General features: G+C 38.3%; 2 protein-coding genes across 2 annotated transcripts in view; one reads left to right on the top strand and one right to left on the bottom strand.

Annotated features, from left to right (window-relative positions):
* The first annotated feature begins 673 nt into the window (after positions 1-673).
* On the top strand, positions 674-15123 carry pargl (poly (ADP-ribose) glycohydrolase, like). Its single transcript, XM_056466754.1, has 17 exons — positions 674-888; positions 2310-2551; positions 3267-3423; positions 5555-5641; positions 5717-5812; positions 6445-6516; positions 6675-6761; positions 7511-7671; positions 9761-9867; positions 10176-10248; positions 11940-12015; positions 12249-12396; positions 12903-12981; positions 13201-13309; positions 13406-13496; positions 13780-13908; positions 14640-15123. The coding sequence occupies exons 2-17, from the start codon at positions 2310-2312 to the stop codon at positions 14753-14755; spliced, it is 1830 nt and encodes a 609-aa protein (XP_056322729.1). The 5' UTR covers positions 674-888; the 3' UTR covers positions 14756-15123.
* Positions 15124-16630: 1507 nt separating this feature from the next.
* ogdhb (oxoglutarate dehydrogenase b) overlaps positions 16631-22292 on the bottom strand; it is a 133585-nt gene continuing 127923 nt past the window's right edge. Inside the window, exons 20-23 of the mRNA XM_056466417.1 lie at positions 22188-22260; positions 21947-22110; positions 19523-19677; positions 16631-17527 (exon numbers count right to left, since the gene is read on the bottom strand). Coding sequence (XP_056322392.1) covers positions 17407-17527; positions 19523-19677; positions 21947-22110; positions 22188-22260 — 513 coding nt within the window. The 3' untranslated portion in view covers positions 16631-17406. The remainder of the gene's footprint in view (positions 17528-19522; positions 19678-21946; positions 22111-22187; positions 22261-22292) is intronic.

The following is a 22292-nucleotide window of genomic DNA, read 5'->3' as shown; positions in this document are numbered from 1 at the left end:
AATTCAATAAATAATATGAATAATACTTCGTATAAATACAGTTTTTACATTACTTTGAGGGTTGTGGTAGGAGTAGATGTTAAAACAATACAGGTAAAGTGTAACTTAATAAATAATCTGAATAAAACTTACATTACTGTGATGTTGGGTTTAGGGTTGGGGTAGATGTTCATAAAACACAATTAAATGGGTAATTTAATAAATAATATCAACAACTCTTAATGATTACTGTTTAATTACTGTTTTTACATTATTATGACAGTTGTGTTTAGGGTTGGGATAGGGTATATGTTAATAAAACACAATTAATGTGTAATTTAATAAATAATATGAATAATACTCGTTATAATTACAGTTTTTGCATTACTGTGAGGGTTAGGTTAAGGGTAGACGTTAATAAAATACAATTTAATGCCTAATTTAATAAATAATATAACTAAATAATTCTCGTTAACTTCTGGCCGCAGCTGTATCCCTTCTAGCAACAGCCCCGCCTGGTGGCTGAAAAGGAAAATAAAGTGTGTCACGTGACGAAAGGCTGGAGATAAATAAAAAAAGGCTGATTTGTGAAGCTGTTTAGAGCAGGAAAACACAATGGCGGAGTGTGTGTTCAGCAAGAGCTGCTGATCTGGACTCATTCACTTTCACTTTGTGCTTCAGAGGAACGACACACACACCGATATCAGCAGCGCGGACACACACCCACTCATAAACACACACACACACACACCCACACACACTGGACAGGTGAGTTCACCTCAGTTACCTGTAGATTTTACTGCGAGTTTACTGTGAAACTGAAGTAAGTTGTTTGACTGAACTCAAAGAGTTTCACGAAAACCGAAAGTGAAAGCGACGCTACGACACACACAGCATCACCGCACTACAGTAAGTATATAAAGTATTCATTTATAACACAAACGAGACGATGTGTACCATGTCAACACATTCCCTGTGGTGCTGTTAATCATGATGTGTTCTTAGAGCTTTCTCCACGTGACCTTCTGCTGTTATTCACTTTATAAACGCGCCATTCCTTTCCGTACTCGTGATGTTCTGTTGTTGTCGGTTACGCTGTTTACGTTAATAAATGCGGAGTACACGCAGAAAGGTGATATTCACGCTGAATTAAGATCGCTTAAGATTTCTGGGATAGGCTTACGTGTAAGAAAATACCATCGTAATTTATAGTAAATCCATAGCATCTTGAAACATGGTATAGTAAAGTGTATTATACTGATTTTTTTGAGTTACGCTAATTACGTTAATGTAATAGTAACAAGAAAACACGGAAAGATCGCTTTATAGACATAATTTATAGTGTTTTTAATCATACTGTTGTAAAGTGTGTTATACTGTACATACGATATTTACAGCTTGTTGAGTTTACTGTAGTATTAGTGAACTCATAAACTGTAATAGACACACTGTAGAATACTTTAGTTTTTACTATAGTAAATTAGCTGTGTAGTGTGGTATAATGTACCCTATAGTTGTAGAAAACCATTTATATCACAATATATGACCAATTCAGTCAATTCAATCAGTTAATAGTTTATACTCTCACCGGCCACTTTATTAGGTACACCTTATTAGTACCGGGTTGGACCCCTTTTGCATTCAGAACTGCCTTAATCCTTGGTGGCAGAGATTCAACAAGCTACTGGAAATATTCCTCAGAGAGTTTGCTCCATATTGACATGATAGCATCTCACAGTTGCTGCAGATTTGTCAGCTGCACATCCATGATGCCAATCTCCCGTTCCACCACATCCCAAAGGTGCTCTATTGGATTGAGCTCTGGTGACTGTGGAGGCCATTTGAGTACAGTGAACTCATTGTCATGTTCAAGAAACCAGTCTGAGATGATTGGAGCTTTATGACATGGTGCGTTATCCTGCTGGAAGTAGCCATCAGAAGATGGAGACACTGTGCTCATAAAGGGATGGACATGGTCAGCAACAATACTCAGGTAGGCTGTGGCGTTGACACCATGCTCAATTGGTACTAATGGACGCAAAGTGTGCCAAGAAAATCTCCCCCACACCATTACACCACCACCATCAGCCTGAACCGCTGATACAAGGCAGGATGGATCCATGCTTTCATGTTGTCGAGGCCAAATTGAGTTGCTGTCATGTGATTAGAAATTTGCGTTGAGCAGTTGGACAGGTGTACCTAATAAAGTGGCCAGTGTGTGTATATTGTCATATTGCACAGTCTTATTCTCATGTTATATATATAATATGATGTTGCATCTCACATTCATCATTAGATATAGTACATTTCTTGTTATTTTGATGTTTCAGATGTTCAACAACAGTGATCAAGTGAAAGCATGTCTAGATCACTCAAACAGCAGTGAAAACTCTTCTGATCGGCCTTCAAAAGGAGCATCTAATATAAACCAGCACTCACCGTCTGACTCCATGGGGAACAAACCTGCTGCATCTGCAGCCGAAACAGGACAAAAAAAACCTCCTGCGTCTGCTGAAAATGCAGAGAAATCTGGGGGTCGAGACAGAGAGACTGCGAACTCATCATCACAAAGGTTATTATAGTTTTGCTTTTTTTGAAGAGTCTTAATCTTAAAGGGGACGTATAATGCAGAACTCTTATTGATAAGGGGTTGGAACACAGTTGTGTGTAAGTATATCCAGCCTCTAAAAGAATTAATCAATTTTTTATCTTTATCTTGCATAATAATTGATCTTAATAAATAGGTAATAATTATTAACTTTAAATAAAATGAATCTTAAAGAGATTAAATGACAGTAATTCAATGCTGGTGCAAATATGTAGTCAAAAATGTCCATCCTATAATAAATAGCATGTGATATAATGTGATTTAAGTATCTAAATATGTCATTTGCCACACTTAGTATAGTGCTGGTAAAGGTGGAAAATGCACATGGAAAATGCTTGAATATTGCTTAAATTTGGAACACGATGTGTGTGTATATATACATTATATATACATTATATATATATAATCATGTGCTTAACTGATGTGTATGGCTGTAAAATGACCATCTACAGGCTACCTCAGGTCAGAATTGACACCACAGAGTAAGTGCTTATTAATAATGAATTATTAGATTAAAATGATAATTCTATTAAAATGATTATTATTTGATTTGAGTTGTAATATTTTAGTGAGTGTTGTTAGTTTAGATTGTCTTTTATTGTGAATATTGTATTTGATTTCAGTTGTGATGAAAAGTGAATAGTGTTAGTTTGCTAGAATAAGCCTGCTCTTCACACAGCTCATCTGAAGGTGATTTAATGCAGGCGTCACACACTTCTGGATCAGAATCGAGAACCACACTTCCCACTTTTCCCATCAGGAACCTGCAAAGACTGGAGAACTACACCATGAACAGCTCCACGCTCCTGTGGAAAGGCCACACCGTGCTGGTAGATGTAAGAATCTGTTCTTAAGAACAATATTCATTTAGTCCTAGTTTAAAAAATGGATCATAATAAAAACATTTATGTATTTATAATTTTTTTTAATTAGCTATTTCTGTGTAGAACTTTTTAAATCAAATGTGTCAAAATATTCTGGATGTTTTAAGAGTGTATAAGCTAATGCAGTAGTCAAATATACCCTATAGTTGTTTAAAACTAAAATATTGGGTCCTTTGTTTGTATGACTGTAGTGTTGTTCTGTTTCCATAGTAACTGTGAAATCACCACAACAGATTATTTACTGTAGTTGTTGAATTACCATAGCAACTGTAGAATCACCACAACAGATCCATTACTATGGTTGTTCTGTTACCATAGCAATGGTAGACTCACCACAACAGATTAATTACTATAGTTGTTGTTACCATAGCAACTGTAGAATCACCACAACAGATCAATTACTATAGTTGTTGTATTACCATAGCAACTGTAGAATCACAACAGATTAATTACTGTAGTTGTTGTTACCATAGCAACTGTAGAATCACCACAACAGATCAATTACTATAGTTGTTTTATTACCATAGCAACTGTAGAATCACCACAACAGATTAATTACTGTAGTTGTTGTATTACCATAGCAACTGTAGAATTACCACAACAGATTAATTACTATAGTTGTTTTATTACCATAGCAACTGTAGAATTACCACAACAGATTAATTACTGTAGTTGTTGTATTACCATAGCAACTGTAGAATCACCACAACAGATCAATTACTATAGTTGTTTTGTTACCATAGCAATTGTAGAATCACCACAACAGATCAATTCCTCTAGTTGTTGTTACCATAGCAACTGTAGAATCGCCACAACAGATCAATTACTATAGTTGTTTTGTTACCATAGCAATTGTAGAATCACCACAACAGGTCAATTAATATAGTTGTTGTGTTACCATAGCAACTGTAGAATCACCACAACAGATCAATTACTATAACTGTTGTTACCATAGCAACTGTAGAATCACCACAACAGATCAGTTACTTATAGTTGTTGTGTTACCATAGCAACTGTAGAATCACCACAACAGATCAATTAAAATAGTTGTTGTGTTACCATGGGAACTGCAGAATCACCACAACACATCAATTACTGTAGTTGTTCTGTTACCATAGCAACTGTAGAATCGCCACAACAGATCAATTACTATAGTTGTTTTGTTACCATAGCAATGGTAGACTCACCACAACAGATCAATTACTGTAGTTGTTCTGTTACCATAGCAACTGTAGAATCGCCACAACAGATCAATTACTATAGTTGTTGTTACCATGAAAACTGTAAAATCACCACAACAGATCAATTACTATAGTTGTTGTTACCATAGCAACTGTAGAATCACCACAACAGGTCAATTAATATAGTTGTTTTGTTACCATGGGAACTGTAGAATCACAACAGATCAGTTACTATAGTTGTTGTTACCATGACAACTGTAGAATCACCACAACAGATCAATTACTATAGTTGTTGTTACCATAGCAACTGTAGAATCACCACAACAGATCAGTTACTATAGTTGTTGTTACCATAGCAACTGTAAAATCACCACAACAGATCAATTACTATAGTTGTTGTTACCATAGCAACTGTAGAATCACCACAACAGATCAATTACTATAATTGTTGTTACCATAGCAACTGTAGAATCACCACAACAGATCAATTAAAATAGTTGTTGTGTTACCATGGGAACTGCAGAATCACCACAACAGATCAATTAAAATAGTTGTTCTGTTACCATAGCAACTGTAGAATCCGTTATTTTCAGATAGACGCACAGTTAAAGTAGTTCCGACAGGTTTTTGAGCGCATTACATTCCTATCACTAATAATTCACTCCAGGCCACTGAATTATTAAGAAAATAATGCACACATACAGTGTAACCACCACATGACCACTGCAACACCTCCAGGTGTGAATTGGTCTCTAATAATCCAGTGGCCCACCAGGAATGATCCCTTATGTAGTTCCATACGTAAATAAAGAGATGAATGAATAATAAATGTAAGTCTGCATGGACTTACGTTTGTTCCTACAATCTTGCTCATCATGGATGTTTGTGGGTGGTCTGCGCAGATGAACTGGCTGAAGCAGGGTGTAATCGCTCCTCGACAGGGTCAGCACGTCTGGGATGCTCATCATGTGAAGCTGCCGCACATGCAGGTATGTTTGACATCCAGATCAATGGATTCTGATCAGCACTTCAGGATGATGTAGAGTAATGTTTGTTTCCTCCAGTCTCCGCATGCGCCACGCTCGTCTCAGCCACGCTGGAAGGCCATTCAGCAGGCGCTGCGCAAACTCACGGCCTCTTCCTCCATTGGAGACATACAGGTGCTGTAAAATCACCAGAACTGTAAAGATCAAAGTCAGCTTCATGGTCAATTCTCTGCCACGTGTACAGACTAGTGCTGGGCAAAACTTAACAGCATCCAAAATAAAAGTTTGTTTTGACATAATTGAAGTGTGTGTACTGTGTATATTTATATTGTATATAGAAATATACACATGCATGCATATATTTGAGTTTATTTATGTTTAGATATAAAATATGCATGTACTGTATATGATACAAATTATATTTAAATGTCATTTTTAATACAACATGTAATAATTACTACATGAATTAATTCTAAAGTGTTACGATACTCAGACCCTGTGTGTACACAGATAACAGATAAGTGAGTTTTATTGTCATGTGTAATAGTCTGCAGTGCTATATTGTCTTTATTATTGTAAATTACGTTACAAAAACCTTGTAATAAACCGCAGCACATTTTCTGTTATTTTAGGGACTTAATTCTGTAAATATTTCTTATTCAAGACTGCAGTAGAATTTTTAACACAAAGAACAGAGATTGAAGAGTTTCAAAATGCAATTCATAACCATAAATGAATAATGAATAATAACTGTAAATGTCTGAGGTGTGTTATGACATCGTAACGTCTGCTCTGTTTATTTCTAGACCGCGATCATGTCCTACAACTCCAGCAACAGAGACAAGTGGACATTTGATGCCCTTTATTATTATGGCAGGGTCAGTAAATCACCCTACATAAATGTAGAGTTGGGTAAAAAAATGACTTGCATAAATAGGATTTGATTACTTGACTATATAGTGAGAATTAAACCTAACACTGGGTAAATGTTGTGAAAGTACAGATTGGTAATGTATTTGTGTGATTTGTTGTACAGAATCTTCATGAAAATGATAATAATCTTCATCTGGTGATCCCCAAAATGGCCAAACTAGCGACAGAGTTACCGTCTCTTATCATGCAGGTGAGATTTCTAAGGACAGTTCACACAAAAACAAACATTAATCCACTATTTACTGCCTATTCTGCCCCTTTACACAAGATGTAAAATGCATTTCTAGAGTGTGTAGTGAAGTTTCAGCTCACAACAGATGTTTTCTACACCTCTGAATCTGACCCTTTCAGGCTTTGATCTTAATTGTGGCGTTTTGGTGACTGTCACTTTAAATGCAAATGAGATTGTGCTCTTTTCTGAAGAGGGCGGAGCTACAAACACCTGTGCATCACCATAGTGGGAGATTTAAAAAAAAATCCAATGTCCTATGCTAATGAGGGTCAGATGGGCACTAGTGGGCGGGGCTTTCCCCCTCTGATGACACGTACAAAGGGAGAATGTCAATCAAAGTGTTTCTGCAGACTGTTTATATCAAGTCTGATTATAAAAATTACAATTAATTTATGTTGATCATTAGAGGCTGGAGATATTCACACACTGCTGACACACAACTGGGGTTAAACCCCACACAAAAGTGACTTGCATAATGGCTCCACTTTAAAGACGTTCACAAACATGTTTGGTTGGTTAACCTGTCAATCAACTAACAGTGGGCGGGGCTTGACCAATTCAAAGTTGTTTCCACCGTCAGTCTGAGCTAGGCGAGACTACTTTATCCCTAACATCAACCCTACAGTCTTCTTTAACAGCTGCTGATAGAGCAGTGTGTGTGTATGCCACCGGATGTCCTTTACCCTGTGCTCTCCTCTGTTTTTCAGTCCATTCCTCTCCTGCGGCACAATCAGAATCAGGCCATCACCCTCTCTCAGCAGCAGATCTCCTGTCTGCTGGCCAACGCTTTCTTCTGCACTTTCCCTCACCGGAACGACACCAGTCCCGGCTCTGAATACGCCAACTACCCCACTATAAACTTCAGCAGGTCCTACACTCACACACACACACACACTCATACACTGCTCTATCTCTGTTACGTCTGTTCAGTACTTTACAAGTGCACTGTACAAGTACTTTATCACAATAATTCAGATATTATTTGTTATTATAATATATTCACTACCTGACAAAAGTCTTGTGGTGGCTCTCCGTTGTGAGAGCAGCAGATAATAACTTGACTTCTAGTTGATCATGTGTAAAAGTGTCAGAAGGTGGATTTCTCTGCTGAATCATCTGTTGATCTGCATCCCAATCATCACCAATACTGCAGAAGACCTACTGGAACCCACATGGAGCCAAGATTCTTAGAAATCAGTCAAGTTTGTTGAAGGAGAAATCATGGTTTGGGGTTATATTCAGTATGGGGGTGTGCGAGAGATCTGCAGAGTGGATGATCAACATCAACAGCCTGAGGTATCAAGACATTTGTGCTGCCCATTACATTACAAACCACAGGAGAGGGACAATTCTCCAGCAGGATAGCGCTCCTTCTCATACTTCAGCCTCCACATCAAAGCTCCTGAAAGCAAAGAAGGTCAAGCTGCTCCAGGATTGGCCAGCCCAGTCACCAGACATCAACATTATTGAGATGTATGGTCTATGGATGCAGTCCTCCAAGCTCATGATGGAGTCAGACACAATATTCATTCTGTTTCCACTGCAGCATGAGCACATATTCTATACTGGACATTATTGAAGGTTCAGTGAGCAGACTTTAGTCTAAGCAGAGTCAGACCTTACTGTCCTAATCAAATCATTATAATCAAGACATGATCAGATTATATTGTGCTCAAATAAGCCTCATCTAGAGGCCTTTACCTTTCATATAAGACACTTCTGATACCAAATCATCTGCTAGAAGTCCAGTTTTTATGTGCTGTTCCTTTTGTCAGGTAGTGTAGTATAGTATGGTATAGTATAGCAAAGTGCAGTACATTTAAAGTTTAGAATATTATAAGTACTGTATAGTACAGCACATTATAGTATAGTCCAATGATAGTCCAATGTGTAGTGTAGTACATTACAGTACAATAAAGTATAGTCTAGAATAGCATAGTATACTACAGTATAGTACAGTACATTACAGTAATGTATATAATGCAGTATAGTATAAAGCAGTACATTCAATTAGTATAGTATTAAATTAGTAAAGTAATAGTACAATATAGTGTAGTATAGTACAGTACTTTACAGTATAGTATGGTTTAGTAAAGTACACTACACTACAGTATAGTCTAGAAAAGTACGCCATTGTACATTACAGTAAAGTGTTGTATGGTATAGTGCAGTATAGTATGGATAGTGCTGTTCAGTGCAGTACATTACACTACAGTATTGTATAGAATAGCATAGTATACCACAGTATAGTTTAGTACATTACAGTATAGTATATATTGCGATCTAGTACAGTTTAGTATAGTGCAGTACACTCAATTAGTATAGTAATACAATAGTACAGTACGATATAGTGTACTATAGTTTAGCACATTACAGTATAGTATGGATAGTACGGTATAGTGCTGTACATTACAGTACAATAAAGTATAGTCTAGAATAGCATAGTATAGCACATTCCAGTAATGTATATTATATTGTGGTATAGTACAGTATAGTGCAGTTTATTCAATTATAGTATTACATTAGTATAGTACAGTACATTACAATAAAGTATAGTATGGTTTAGTAAAGTACATTACAGTAACAGTATAGTACAGTACGGTGTTGTATATTATAGTATAGTGCAGTAAAGTCTACAGTAGTGTAGTATGTTATAGTATAGTATATTGCAGTACAGTAATGTATAGTACTGTACTAAAGTATGGTGCAGTACATTACAGTGAATTATAGTCTAGATTAGTATAGTATGATGCAGTATAGTATAGAATGGTATATTACAGCAGTGTTTCTCAACCACGTTCCTGGAGGAGCACCAGCTCTACACATTTTCCAAAACATGTTGTTCTGGTGGTCCTCCAGGAACGTGGTTGAGGAACACTGTATTATAGTTCAGGAATAGTTTTCAGTTTTAGTTTAGTTTTTAGCTTGTGTAAATGAATATTTCTTGTTTATTTCAGCCTCTTCGGTGGCCCGAATGATCAGTCAAAGTTATCTGTAAAGGCTGAGAAGCTGAGAGCCATATTTCATTACTTTAACAGCGTGACCAGCGAAGAGAAGGATCCAGGTACTGTTCAACTACTGCTGGTGTCAGCTCGGGTTTAATGTTTCTGAATCAACAAAACTGTTTAAATCTGATCAAAAATATGAGACAGATATGAAATATTATTATTATTGTTGTTGAAATGAGCGGTTACCTGTGTGAATATATATATATATATAGTAAAGTGTAGTATATTTCTGAGATGTAAAACAGTACAAACTCATAATACAGTATACACACTATTAAGTAGACTGTACTTATTTTTTGATGCGAGTGCTTTATAGTGAAGGTAATATAAAGTGGGACCTAATGTCTGCTCCCTTGTTTGACAGCATCTAAAGCAGACGGACTGGTCACTTTCGAGAGGGTCAGTGTTCCAGCATCAGAACTGCCCAAGTGGAAGAGGTGACTAACTACACTGATACTGATGGATGGGTGAACTGACTGATTGATTGATTGAGTGGTTGATGTATTGATCAAATTTATAGATGGATTGAATGGATGGATTGCCATATTGATGAATTGACAGATTGATTGATTGATGGATGGATGGATAGATTGATGAATTGATTGACAGATTGATAGGTTGATTGATATATTGAATAGATGGATTGATTGATGGATATATTGTTTAATGAATTGCCGGATCGATTGGATGAATGGTTTGATGAACTGATTAATGGATAGATAGATGGATGATTGGATGAAGTGACAGATTGATCGATGAATTGACAGATTGATGAATTGATTGATGGATGGATTGATTGATCGCCTGATGGATGGATAGACAGATAAGATGAGTTGATGGATCGATTGGATGAATGGTTTGAACTGATGGATGAACTGATTATTGGATAGATGGATGGATGATTGTATAAATTGATGGATCGATTGATGAATTGACAGATTGATGAATTGATTAATAGATTGATAGGTTGATTGATATATTGAGTTGAAGGATTGATTGATGAACAGTTCGTTTAATGAATTGCTGGATCGATTGGATGGTTTGATGAATTGATGGATTAATTGATTAATGGATAAATGAATGGATGGTTGGATGAATTGATGAATCGATTGATTGATGAATTGACAGATTGATTGGATGGATGGATAAGAAATTGATAGATCAGTTGGATGGATGGATTGGCTGATTGATTGACTGATATATTGACAAATTGATTGATGGATGGATTAATGAATTGTCTGATTGATTGATGGATCAATTAGATGGATTGAATGATAATGGATTGATTAATTGATGGAAGAATTGATTCAATTGTATTGATTTGATGGGTGATTAATGGGATTGATGGATGGATTGAACTGAAGGATTGATTGATATTAGATGGTTCATTTGATGAATCAATTGGATGAATGGATCAATTAAAGGATAGATCGATTGATGAATGGACGAATAGATATGTTGATAGATTGGTGAATGGATTGATATATTGACAGATTGATTGATGGATAGATAGATTGACTGATAAATTGACGGATCGATTGAATGGACTGATGAATTAAGTGACAGATTGATGGATTAATGAATTAACGGATAAATTGATTAATGGATTGATTTTAATGATTAATAGATAAATTGTTTGAATTGATTAATGGATTGATTGATTGATAGGTCCGTTAATAAATTGATGCGTGAATTGACTGATTGATGAATTGATGGATCAATTAGATGGATTGATTGATCGTGGATTGATGAATTGACAGATTGATTTGATGGATGAATTGATTCAATTGATGTATTGATTTGATTGATAAATTGACAGATTGATTGATGGATTGAACTGAAAGATTGATTGATCTTAGATAGATGGTTCATTTTATGAATCGATTGAATTGATGGATATTAAAAGATAGATCGATTGATGAATGGACAAATTGATATATTGACAGATTGATAAATGGATAGAAAGATTGATGAAGTGACAGATTGATTAATTAGTGGATTGATTGAATTGAATGATTGATCTATGAATTGATTGGATGGATTGACGGATTGATTAAAGGATAAATAGATTGATGGATGGATGGATTAATGGATTGATTGATTGATTATTGATGATGTTTGACTACAGTGAGAAGAAACTCCTGAAGAATCTCCACATTTCTGCTGACGGCTCCATTGAGAAGGAAGGCACAGGGATGCTGCAGGTCAGAACATCTCTTAACATGAACTAATCAGATGCCTTCAGCATTCCTCAGTCTATAGCTTTAGAAGAAAAGGGTAAATAAACATGACTAGAACCCAAGAGTTAAACTGAGCCAGGACCAGTGTGGGCTGTCATGCATTAAGATACCAGTAAATATAATTAAATGACTGAACCACAGAAATATCTCATCAATCACTGTTCATTATGTGTGTGTGTGTGTGTGTGTGTGCGCAGGTGGACTTCGCCAGTAAGTTCATTGGTGGAGGTGTGCTGAAGTCCGGCCTGGTGCAGGAGGAGATTCTGTTCCTGATGAGTCCAGAGCTGATCCTGGCCAGACTCTTCACTGAGAAACTGGACGACCACGAGTGTGTCAGGATCACAGGTGGGTCTGTCTCTCTCTATCTATCTATCTATCCATCCATCCATCCATCCACACAGTCACAGACAATCACCTGAATTTAGGTACATACATAATACATACACACACAGATGTGCAGTCACACACAGTCACCTGCATGCAGACAGACAGACAGACAGACACATACAAACAGGCACAATCACAAAGAGAGAGAGACAGAGACACACACACACACACACACACACACACAGTCAAAGTTATGTGCACACACACAGACAGACAGATAGACGCGTACATACTCAGAGACACACACAAAAAAAGAGACACACAGTTAAACACACACACACACACACACACACACACACACAGACAGACAGACAGACAGACAGACAGACAGGTACATTCTCAAAGTTAAATACACACACACACACTCGTAGGAAGAGTTAAGTACACTTACAATGCTACACACTCACTCTGCTGTAATGTGTGTGTGTGTGTGTGTGTGTGTGTGTGTGTGTGTGTGTGTTCAGGGCCGCAGATGTACAGCCTGACATCAGGATACAGCAGGACCTTCAGCTGGACGGGGCCATATATGGACTGCACTAAACGGTAAAAACACACTCCTATAATAATAATAATAACAGGAGATCACTCCTCTTCCTCCTCTGTCGGATTATTGTGCCTGTTTCAGTGTTAAACTCTCTTCATTATTTCTGACAAGACTATATTTTCCTGCTTGTCTATAAAAATGCTTCATAATTTAAGACTTTTAGATATTTGGGCTAGAAATCTGTGTGTGTGTGTCTGTGTGTGTGTGTGTGCGCGCAGAGACATGTGGAAGCGGCGTTATCGTCAGATCGTGGCCATCGACGCGCTGGACTTCAAGAACCCGCGAGAGCAGTACAGCAGAGAGAACATCACTCGAGAACTCAACAAGGTCAAACACTCTACATCAGCTACTCTGAGTGTGTTTATCGGCGAGTGTGTTTCTCGGAGTGTGTTTAAACGTGTTTATTTTGTGTGTTTCTCAAAGGCGTTCGTGGGATTCAGCGGACAGCCCAAAACTGCCATCGCTACAGGCAACTGGGGCTGCGGAGCCTTCAGAGGAGACCCCAAACTCAAAGGTGCATGAACACACACACACACACTTAAAACACTCTCTCACACAAAACACACACACACACACACACTCAAACAGACATGTACATACACACTTATGTGCAGACACAAACTGAAACAGGCACACACTCTCACTCACTCACAGACACACTCAGACACACTGTATGCAAACAAACAGATGTGTATGTACACACTTATGCTTGGACAAACACACACAGTATGTACACACTCATGCATAAACACAGAGACACTCACTCGCTCTGCCTGATCTGGTGTGTGTGTGTTCAGCTCTCCTTCAGCTGATGGCCGCAGCAGTGGTGGACCGAGACGTGGCGTACTTCACTTTTGGGAACACACACCTCGCAAACGAACTGCAAAGAATGCATGATATCCTGACCCAGAGGAAGGTGACTGTGGGTACGTACACACACACACACACACACACACACACATGACAGAATCATTTAAACAGCAGCCACTGCGCTAACAATGAAGGCTTTTAATCTAATGAACACACATTAAAGCTCTTGAACATTATTAATTGTGCACTGAAAATGAAAGTCAGAACTGAGAGTCGGTGCAGATCAAGTCACTCAAAGCGTCTGCTCGTTATTTTATTTAAAGGTGCAGTAGGTGATCTTCCACAATGCTAACCTGTTAGCATAAATCTCTGAACCACAGTTCCCCCCTTATTTTTCTGCCTCACCCAGAATATAAAAACACATTTAAATCATTTAATCATGACTATTGGAGTTTGAAGAGACTTTCAACACCAGCACAACAACAGACCATCACCTACTGCACCCTTAAGATCTGAGCTGAACTATCTGCTGCTGCTTTCAGGCAATAAATGTCAAATATAATGCGTTTAAACTCACATTAGTAGCATTGAACACTGAATAAAGCACATAATCAGCACCTGAGCTGATCCTTGTCACAGTAGTTTGTGCTGTTGTTCTGCCACGACGTCACAGAAATAGAAACAGTTTCTAAAACAGAACTTTCACATGCTGCAGTCACAGAATACCAGGACAAAACACCAATTTAACATGGTAAAGAGACCTTTATGGCTGAAGTGTGTGTAGTTAGGACAATGTGTTAATGTATTATTGCTGAATATAGTGTAACTCTAACTCTTCTCTGAACAGGTAACCTGTATGAGCTGCTGAAGGACTACTGTAAACACTACGAGCACACACACACACCCACTGACCTGTACAGGTTCATCAGAGACAAGATCGGCCACAACAGCAGCTCACTGTGAAGAGGAACACACACACACACACACACAAACACACACATAGAGACCTCTACAGGTTCATCAGAGACAAGATCGGCCACAACAGCAGCTCACTGTGAAGAGGAACACACACACACACACACACACACACTGACCTGTACAGGTTCATCAGAGACAAGATCGGCCACAACAGCAGCTCACTGTGAAGAGGAACACACACACACACACACACGCACACACACACACACACTGACCTGTACAGGTTCATCAGAGACAAGATCGGCCACAACAGCAGCTCACTGTGAAGAGGAACACACACACACACACACACACACACTGACCTGTACAGGTTCATCAGAGACAAGATCGGCCACAACAGCAGCTCACTGTGAAGAGGAACGCACGCACGCACGCACGCACGCACGCACGCACTGACCTCTACAGGTTCATCAGAGAAGATCGGCCACAACAGCAGCTCACTGTGAAGAGGAACACACACACACACACACACACACACACACACACACACACACACACACACACACACACCTGTACAGGTTTATCAGAGGGAAGGAAGAGCAGAACACACACAAGCAGTGCAGTTTCACACTGGTAACACCGCAGTAAATATATCAAACACACACACACTGGTCTGTTTTACACCAGCATCCCTGCAATCAATAAAATACACACCAGTGGTGCGGTTTTACACCGATCACTCTGCTGTCAGTATGTCAAACACACACACAGCTGGACAGGTTTATCAGAGAGCAGATCGGCCACAACAACAGCTCACTGGGAAGAGTAACACACACACACACCTGTGGTGCGGGTTTACACCAATAACACTGCTGTCAGTATATTAAATACACACACAAGCTCTGCAGTTTTACACTAGTAAAACCCAATACATCTCAGAAGACCTGTATTAATGAAGGATTAATCCTGCTGTGTCATGTAAAGCTGTCATAGAAGTCCACTGTTTACCTTAATTAAACATTCATATTAATCTAATGCCTTAAAGGGGCACAAATGAACATCGACTCACACTTTTACTAGTCTCTTCTGAACACAAATGAAGATACTGCTGGAGAAAGACAGACCAAAACATAAATACTATAGAAGTCAATGGCTGCTGTTTCCAGCATATCTCACATTGGGAGTTAATAATGTTGTTTTTTGTGTGAGCCTTGATCAAATGCACATATATCAGATGCATTAATGCTAAATAAACACGCTCACATCAGAGTTATAGTTCTTACACGAACAGAAACAGACAGAATGAAACTGAGATGCTTTTATTTTGAAGTCTGGAATAAACAGAAATCTACGAAAATAAATAAATCCTTTAACTTTGAGTCATCGCTGAGAGCGTACGCTTGTGTGTCTTGAATTAAAACAAGATAAAGTGAATGTTTCAGCTTCGAGTCGCAGACTGAAGTTCATGGTAATTTGGCACGGAGTGTTTAAAACTTTTCATTTTCCTTCTAGATTATAAAACTGCAGGCTTGATCATCGTTCCTTTCACAGTGGTTTAAAACGCATCCAGTCCATGCATGAGAGACGTCCATGCCAAGCGCTTCTGTTCATATTCAATGCAATTATTAAAGGGACAGTTCACTGAAAAATCTAAATGTCCAGTTAATTCACTCACCCACAAGTTTACCACTTTATTTCTTCGTCTGATTATTAAAGCAGATTTTGAGCTGAATCTGTGGCGATTATAATGGCAGTGAATGGTGACCGGTTTATTAGATTAAAAATAAACACACGCTGCTGATTCTGAGCATTAGTGTAGTGCTTAATATGTTCACGTTCACCTATTGACTGCCTATTTGTTTTTTTATTGACCGTTTATATGCCCTAATTGTTTTTTATTAATAATTTAACGTTTATTTTTATTTTCATTATTTATTTGTATTATTATGCTTATTTCATGTATTTATTATTGTTTGGTAATTATTGAATAATAAAAACACTTAAAAACAAATAAATAAACACACAGGCAAGTCCAAATTAATAGCTCCTGATGACACACTGAGGTCTTGTGAGGGCAAATGAGTGAAAAATTGAACATTATTTACAATATTATTAGCTTTAATCCACAGCCTGATCTCGGCATATATGCGAATATAGTTAATAATAATACCTATATCTAATAATATTGTAAATAATGTTCAATATTTTATACACCGAGCGATCGTTAGGCTTCAGAAGAGCTCAGTGTGTCATCTGAACCCGTGACTATTGATTTGAACTCATTTGTATGTGTTTATTTCCTAATCTAATAAACCGGTCACCATTCACTGCCATTATAATCACTAAACACCACAGATTCAGCTCAAAATCTTCTCTAATGTCCTACTGAAGGAATAAAAGTCTTAGATCACTTGAAATGAACAGGGCATGTTAATTTTTTTGCGTGAACTGACCCTTGAAGTCGTCCTGAAGGGGAATCTGTGATTGAATCTGTGCATTATTTCAGGGCTCCATCAGCATGCCTTCCTTCAGATCATGCATGAACACTGATCCTGGAGCAGTTAAAGCTTGCGGGAGATTCTGCAGAGATTACAGTGCTTTATTCTCTGTAGCTGCCAGCTTGCCTTCTGATGCTAATATTGAGTGTGTTTGCGGGACGGAGGTGTGTGTGTGTGTGTGTTTAAGTGCGTGTGCTGTTATGATGCGCTCTGGAAAGCCTCCAGGTTGAACGCCGTGTCCAGAAAGCGCTGCAGCTCCAGCAGATGAGCCTTCTTGTTTCCGGTAGCCGGAGCAGCAGCTGGATCTCGGCCCACATACCTGAACACAACACAACAGCAGATCAAAACAACAGCCGATAAACACATTGCATGAGGAATGAAAAACAAGAGTAAAAATATTGTTTCTGTAAAGGTTAGACAGTCCTAACTAAAGGGAAATTACCACACACATACACATATATATACATATATATAAATATATACACATACACATATATATACATATATATATATATATATATATATATACACATATATATATATATATATATATATATATATATATATATATATATATATATATATATATATATATATATATATATATATTAGCGCTGAGCAAAGATTAATCATGAATAATTGCATCCAAAATAAAAAAATGTTTTGACAATATATTTGTGTCTATTACACTCATCGGCCACTTTATTAGGTACACCTTATTAGTACCGGGTTGGACCCCCTTTTGCCTTCAGAACTGCCTTAATCCTTGGTGTCAGAGATTCAACAAGCTACTGGAAATATTCCTCAGAGAGTTTGCTCCATATTGACATGATAGCATCACACAGTTGCTGCAGATTTGTCGGCTGCACATCCATGATGCCAATCTCCCGTTCCACCACATTCCAAAGGTGCTCTATTGGATTGAGCTCTGGTGACTGTGGAGGCCATTTGAGTACAGTGAACTCATTGTCATGTTCAAGAAACCAGTCTGAGATGATTGGTGCTTTATGACATGGTGCGTTATCCTGCTGGAAGTAGCCATCAGAAGATGGAGACACTGTGCTCATAAAGGGATGGACATGGTCAGCAACAATACTCAGGTAGGCTGTGGCGTTGACACCATGCTCAATTGGTACTAATGGACCCAAAGTGTGGCAAGAAAATATCCCCCACACCATTACACCACCACCACCAGCCTGAACCGCTGATACAAGGCAGAGACCAAATTCTGAGCCGAGCATCCAATGTGGCAGCAGAAATGGAGACTCATCAGACCAGGCAACGTTTCTCCAATCTTCTATTGTCCAGTTTTGGTGAGCCTGTGTGAATTGTAGCCTCAGTTTCCTGTTCTTAGCTGACAGGAGCGGCACCCGGTGTGGTCTTCTGCTGCTGTAGCCCATCCACCTCAAGGTTGGACGTGTTGTGTGTTCAGAGATGCTCTTCTGCAGACCTCGGTTGTAACGAGTGCTTATTTGAGTTACTGTTGCCTTTCTATCAGCTGGAACCAGTCTGGCCATTCTCCTCTGACCTCTGGCATCAACAAGGCATTTGTGCCCACAGAACTGCCGCTCACTGGATATCTCCTCTTTGTCGGACCATTCTCTGTAAACCCTAGAGATGGTTGTGCGTGAAAATCCCAGTAGATCAGCAGTTTCTGAAATACTCAGAGCAGCCCGTCTGGCAGCAACAACCATGCCACGTTCAAAGTCTCTTAAATCCCCTTTCTTCCCCATTCTGATGCTCGCTTTGACCTGCAGCAGATCGTCTTGACCTAAATGCATTGAGCTGCTGCCATGTGATTGGCTGATTAGAAATGTGCGTTAACGAGCAGTTGGACATGTGTACCTAATAAAGTGGCCAGTGAGTTTATATTTATTCATTACATATATGTGACACACACGCACACACATTAAATTACACAAAACAATTTTGTTACAAAAATATTTAAATTTATATATGTGTCATATACTTACATATTTTAAATATAAATAAACAAATATATGCATGCATGTGTGTATTTATGTATACAGTACATAATAAATATACACATTACACTGACATATTTTAAGTCAAAACAAACCTTTATTTGGATGCGATTAATCGCGATTACTTTTTGCCCAGCACTAATTTTCTTTTTAAAACTGCTTTTATTCTAGCTAAAATAAAACAAATAAGACTTTCTCCAGAAGAAAAAATATTGTAGGGAATACTGTGAGAAATTCCTGAATCTGTTCAACATCACTTGGGAAATATTTAAAATATGTGTATATATATATATATTGAGATATAATGTGAGCCAGAGATGCTGAATTACCAGACAGGACGGGTGTTGTTGAGGGTGGTGCTGATGCGGGGCTTGACGTAATCATAATATCCCTGATTCTTGTGCTCTTCCTGACACCATAGCACATGCGCATGTGGATACTTCTCTGCCTCCGCTTTCACCAGGTCAAACGGGAATGGAGAGAGCTGCACAACACACACACACACACACACACACACACACACACACACACACACCGTCAACATACATCTACACTATACTTACAGTAACATACATATAACAGTCAGGAAAGAAATGTTGATTAGCATTGCTTATTATGACCAGTGAGGTGACACGGTGGCTCAGTGGTTAACACTGTGGCTTCACAGCAAGAAGGTCGCTGGTTGGAGTCCCGGCTGGGTCAGTCGGTGTTTCTGTGTGGAGTTTGCATGCTCCATGTGCTCTGGTTTCCCTCACAGTCCAAACACATGTGCTATAGGGGAACTGATGAACATAATTGGCCGTAGTGTATGAGTGTGAATATGTGTGTATGGGTGTTTCCCAGTACTGGGTTGCAGCTGGAAGGGCATCCGCTGTGTAAAACATATGCTGGAATAGTTGGTGGTGATGAATAAAGGGACTAAGCTGAAGGAAAATTAATGATTGCCAAAATTATGATCAGTGTTGTGTTTAAAGAGATGAACAATGTAATGAGCTACTGAAAAATCACCCTCAAGTATAAGCACCAATATTTACCTACAAATATAGTGCAAGTACAGTGTATTGAAAATATTACTCAAAGTATGTAGCCCTTCTAAAACTACTCAAAAGTAGTGAGTGTTGCACTGTAAACAGTTGATGCATTTACATGCAATTTGTGTGTGTGTGTGTGTGTGTGTGTGTGTGTGTGAAAACATAACATTCTGTAGTGCATTTAGTGATTGTTTAACCCTTGTGTGCTGTTGGGTCATTTTCATCCACTCTGGGCTAATTTAGAGTCTTAATTTGGCCACAACTTTGTGTTTCAGCAAATGTGGGCACTTAGAAACTCAAAATGCCCTCCTCAGCTGTCAGATCACAGTAAACACAGTAAGTGTATTCCTGCACACACACTATAATCTGCTGTTTTACTCCACTGAACTCCATATAAAAGGCAGAAACTCTTTAGCACAGGCCGATGCTAAATTCCACCCATAATGAATGTTTTCTCAGAAACAAACGCTCAGTCTTAATGATTCAAAAACCTTAGATGTGCATTGAATAAAGGTATATGTATAAGGTTTGTTAATATTAGTTTTTTTCTGTATTTGTTTTTATTTAATTTATTAATATTAATATTTATTATTTTTATTTTATTTTCAAATGTTGATCGTTTTATTTGGGGATTGTTTTGTTGGGACTAGATAGGACTGTAAATGGTGTGTGGGTTTTTGTAAAATGTAAAAATTCCATGACAAAAAAGTACCATTGCATTTCATTAAAATGTGTTTTAGACTAAAAAGCAGGTCTGTAAAACCAGGAAAAATAAAATATATCATTCATTTAAGTAGACGACGTTTATTAATCTGTAATTGCCTATTTTCGATAAATGTGCTATTAGATTGACATCATCATTAGCATCATAATTTTCCCCCTCAGTTTTTCTATGTCTGAAGAATAACGTTAGCTTCGTTTCATTTTCGTCGTCCAATTTCCAAAATAAATCATGTATATAATAGGGCAGTCAATGAAGCAAAGGCCATGGTGGCTGTGTCTGTTCACATATACGCGTTCTTGTGGCGACCGATCAGTCTTGCAGGTTACCTTGGAAGTACAAACTCGAGAACACAGAACGCATCTGAGAAATGAGTTGCTGCGAGCATCCTGTTGATCACATGACTTTCACACGAAAACAACTTCAACTTTAATAAAATTGTGATTTTTCTTTTCTTTTAAGTGAAATTTGATAAATATTTAAGCACTAAAGCACTGTCAATGAAAATAAATGTAAAATGCAAATAAAATGATTTCATCAAGGAAACGCCGCTAGTGGGTTGTGGGAGCCCCCTAGTGGTGGCGGGCCCTAAGCAGCCGCTTAGTTCGCTTATAGGCAAGGCCGGCTATGCGTTAAATAAACTTCAGCATTCATTTAGTAGCTCAAGAGTGTAAAACAACCAATTAAACACAAGCGCCACCAGAAACTCCATTGAAATACTAGAGTATAATACATCTCCATATTTTAAGTTCATAGTGTGGAATAATGTGATTTAATGCAGAGCTTCTAGTACATTCTGAGACCCACTTTATATCATATATCAATAATGCAGAGAAGAGCACTGATTATTAAAGAAATCAGACCTTAAATGCGGTGCTTTTATAACATACAGTTCACCAGAAGCAAATGAGCTGGCTGACTGAAAATGGAAAGTCCTCCTGCATATACACTATTGAATATGAGAGTAAATAAAGATGAGAGTGCAGTGACTGTGTGCAGACCTGCTCGATGCGGCTGATGGCCACGCGCTCCTCCAGGCCTCGACTCTTCCTCTCTCTCAGCAGATCATAAAACACTTTCCCAGTGCAGAAGATCAGATGCTGAACGCCTGCTGCGCTCTGAGACGCACTGCCCTGCTCTGGGATCAGCCGGCTGAAGTGTGTGCCTGTTCAAACACACACACACACCATCACTATGTGTTCGACAGAGCAGTAATATCAGAGGAGACGGGCAGGATTTTACCAGGCAGCATCTCCTCGAAGCTGGACTTGGCCTCTGGGTGGCGCAGCAGAGATTTAGGTGTGAAGATGATGAGCTGCGGAACAAACAGAAGGAAAGCCTGAATGT

Source organism: Danio aesculapii, chromosome 10 (assembly GCF_903798145.1).
Source record: "Danio aesculapii chromosome 10, fDanAes4.1, whole genome shotgun sequence".
Lineage (NCBI taxonomy): Eukaryota > Metazoa > Chordata > Actinopteri > Cypriniformes > Danionidae > Danio > Danio aesculapii.
This window is presented reverse-complemented; position numbering and strand designations above follow the sequence as displayed.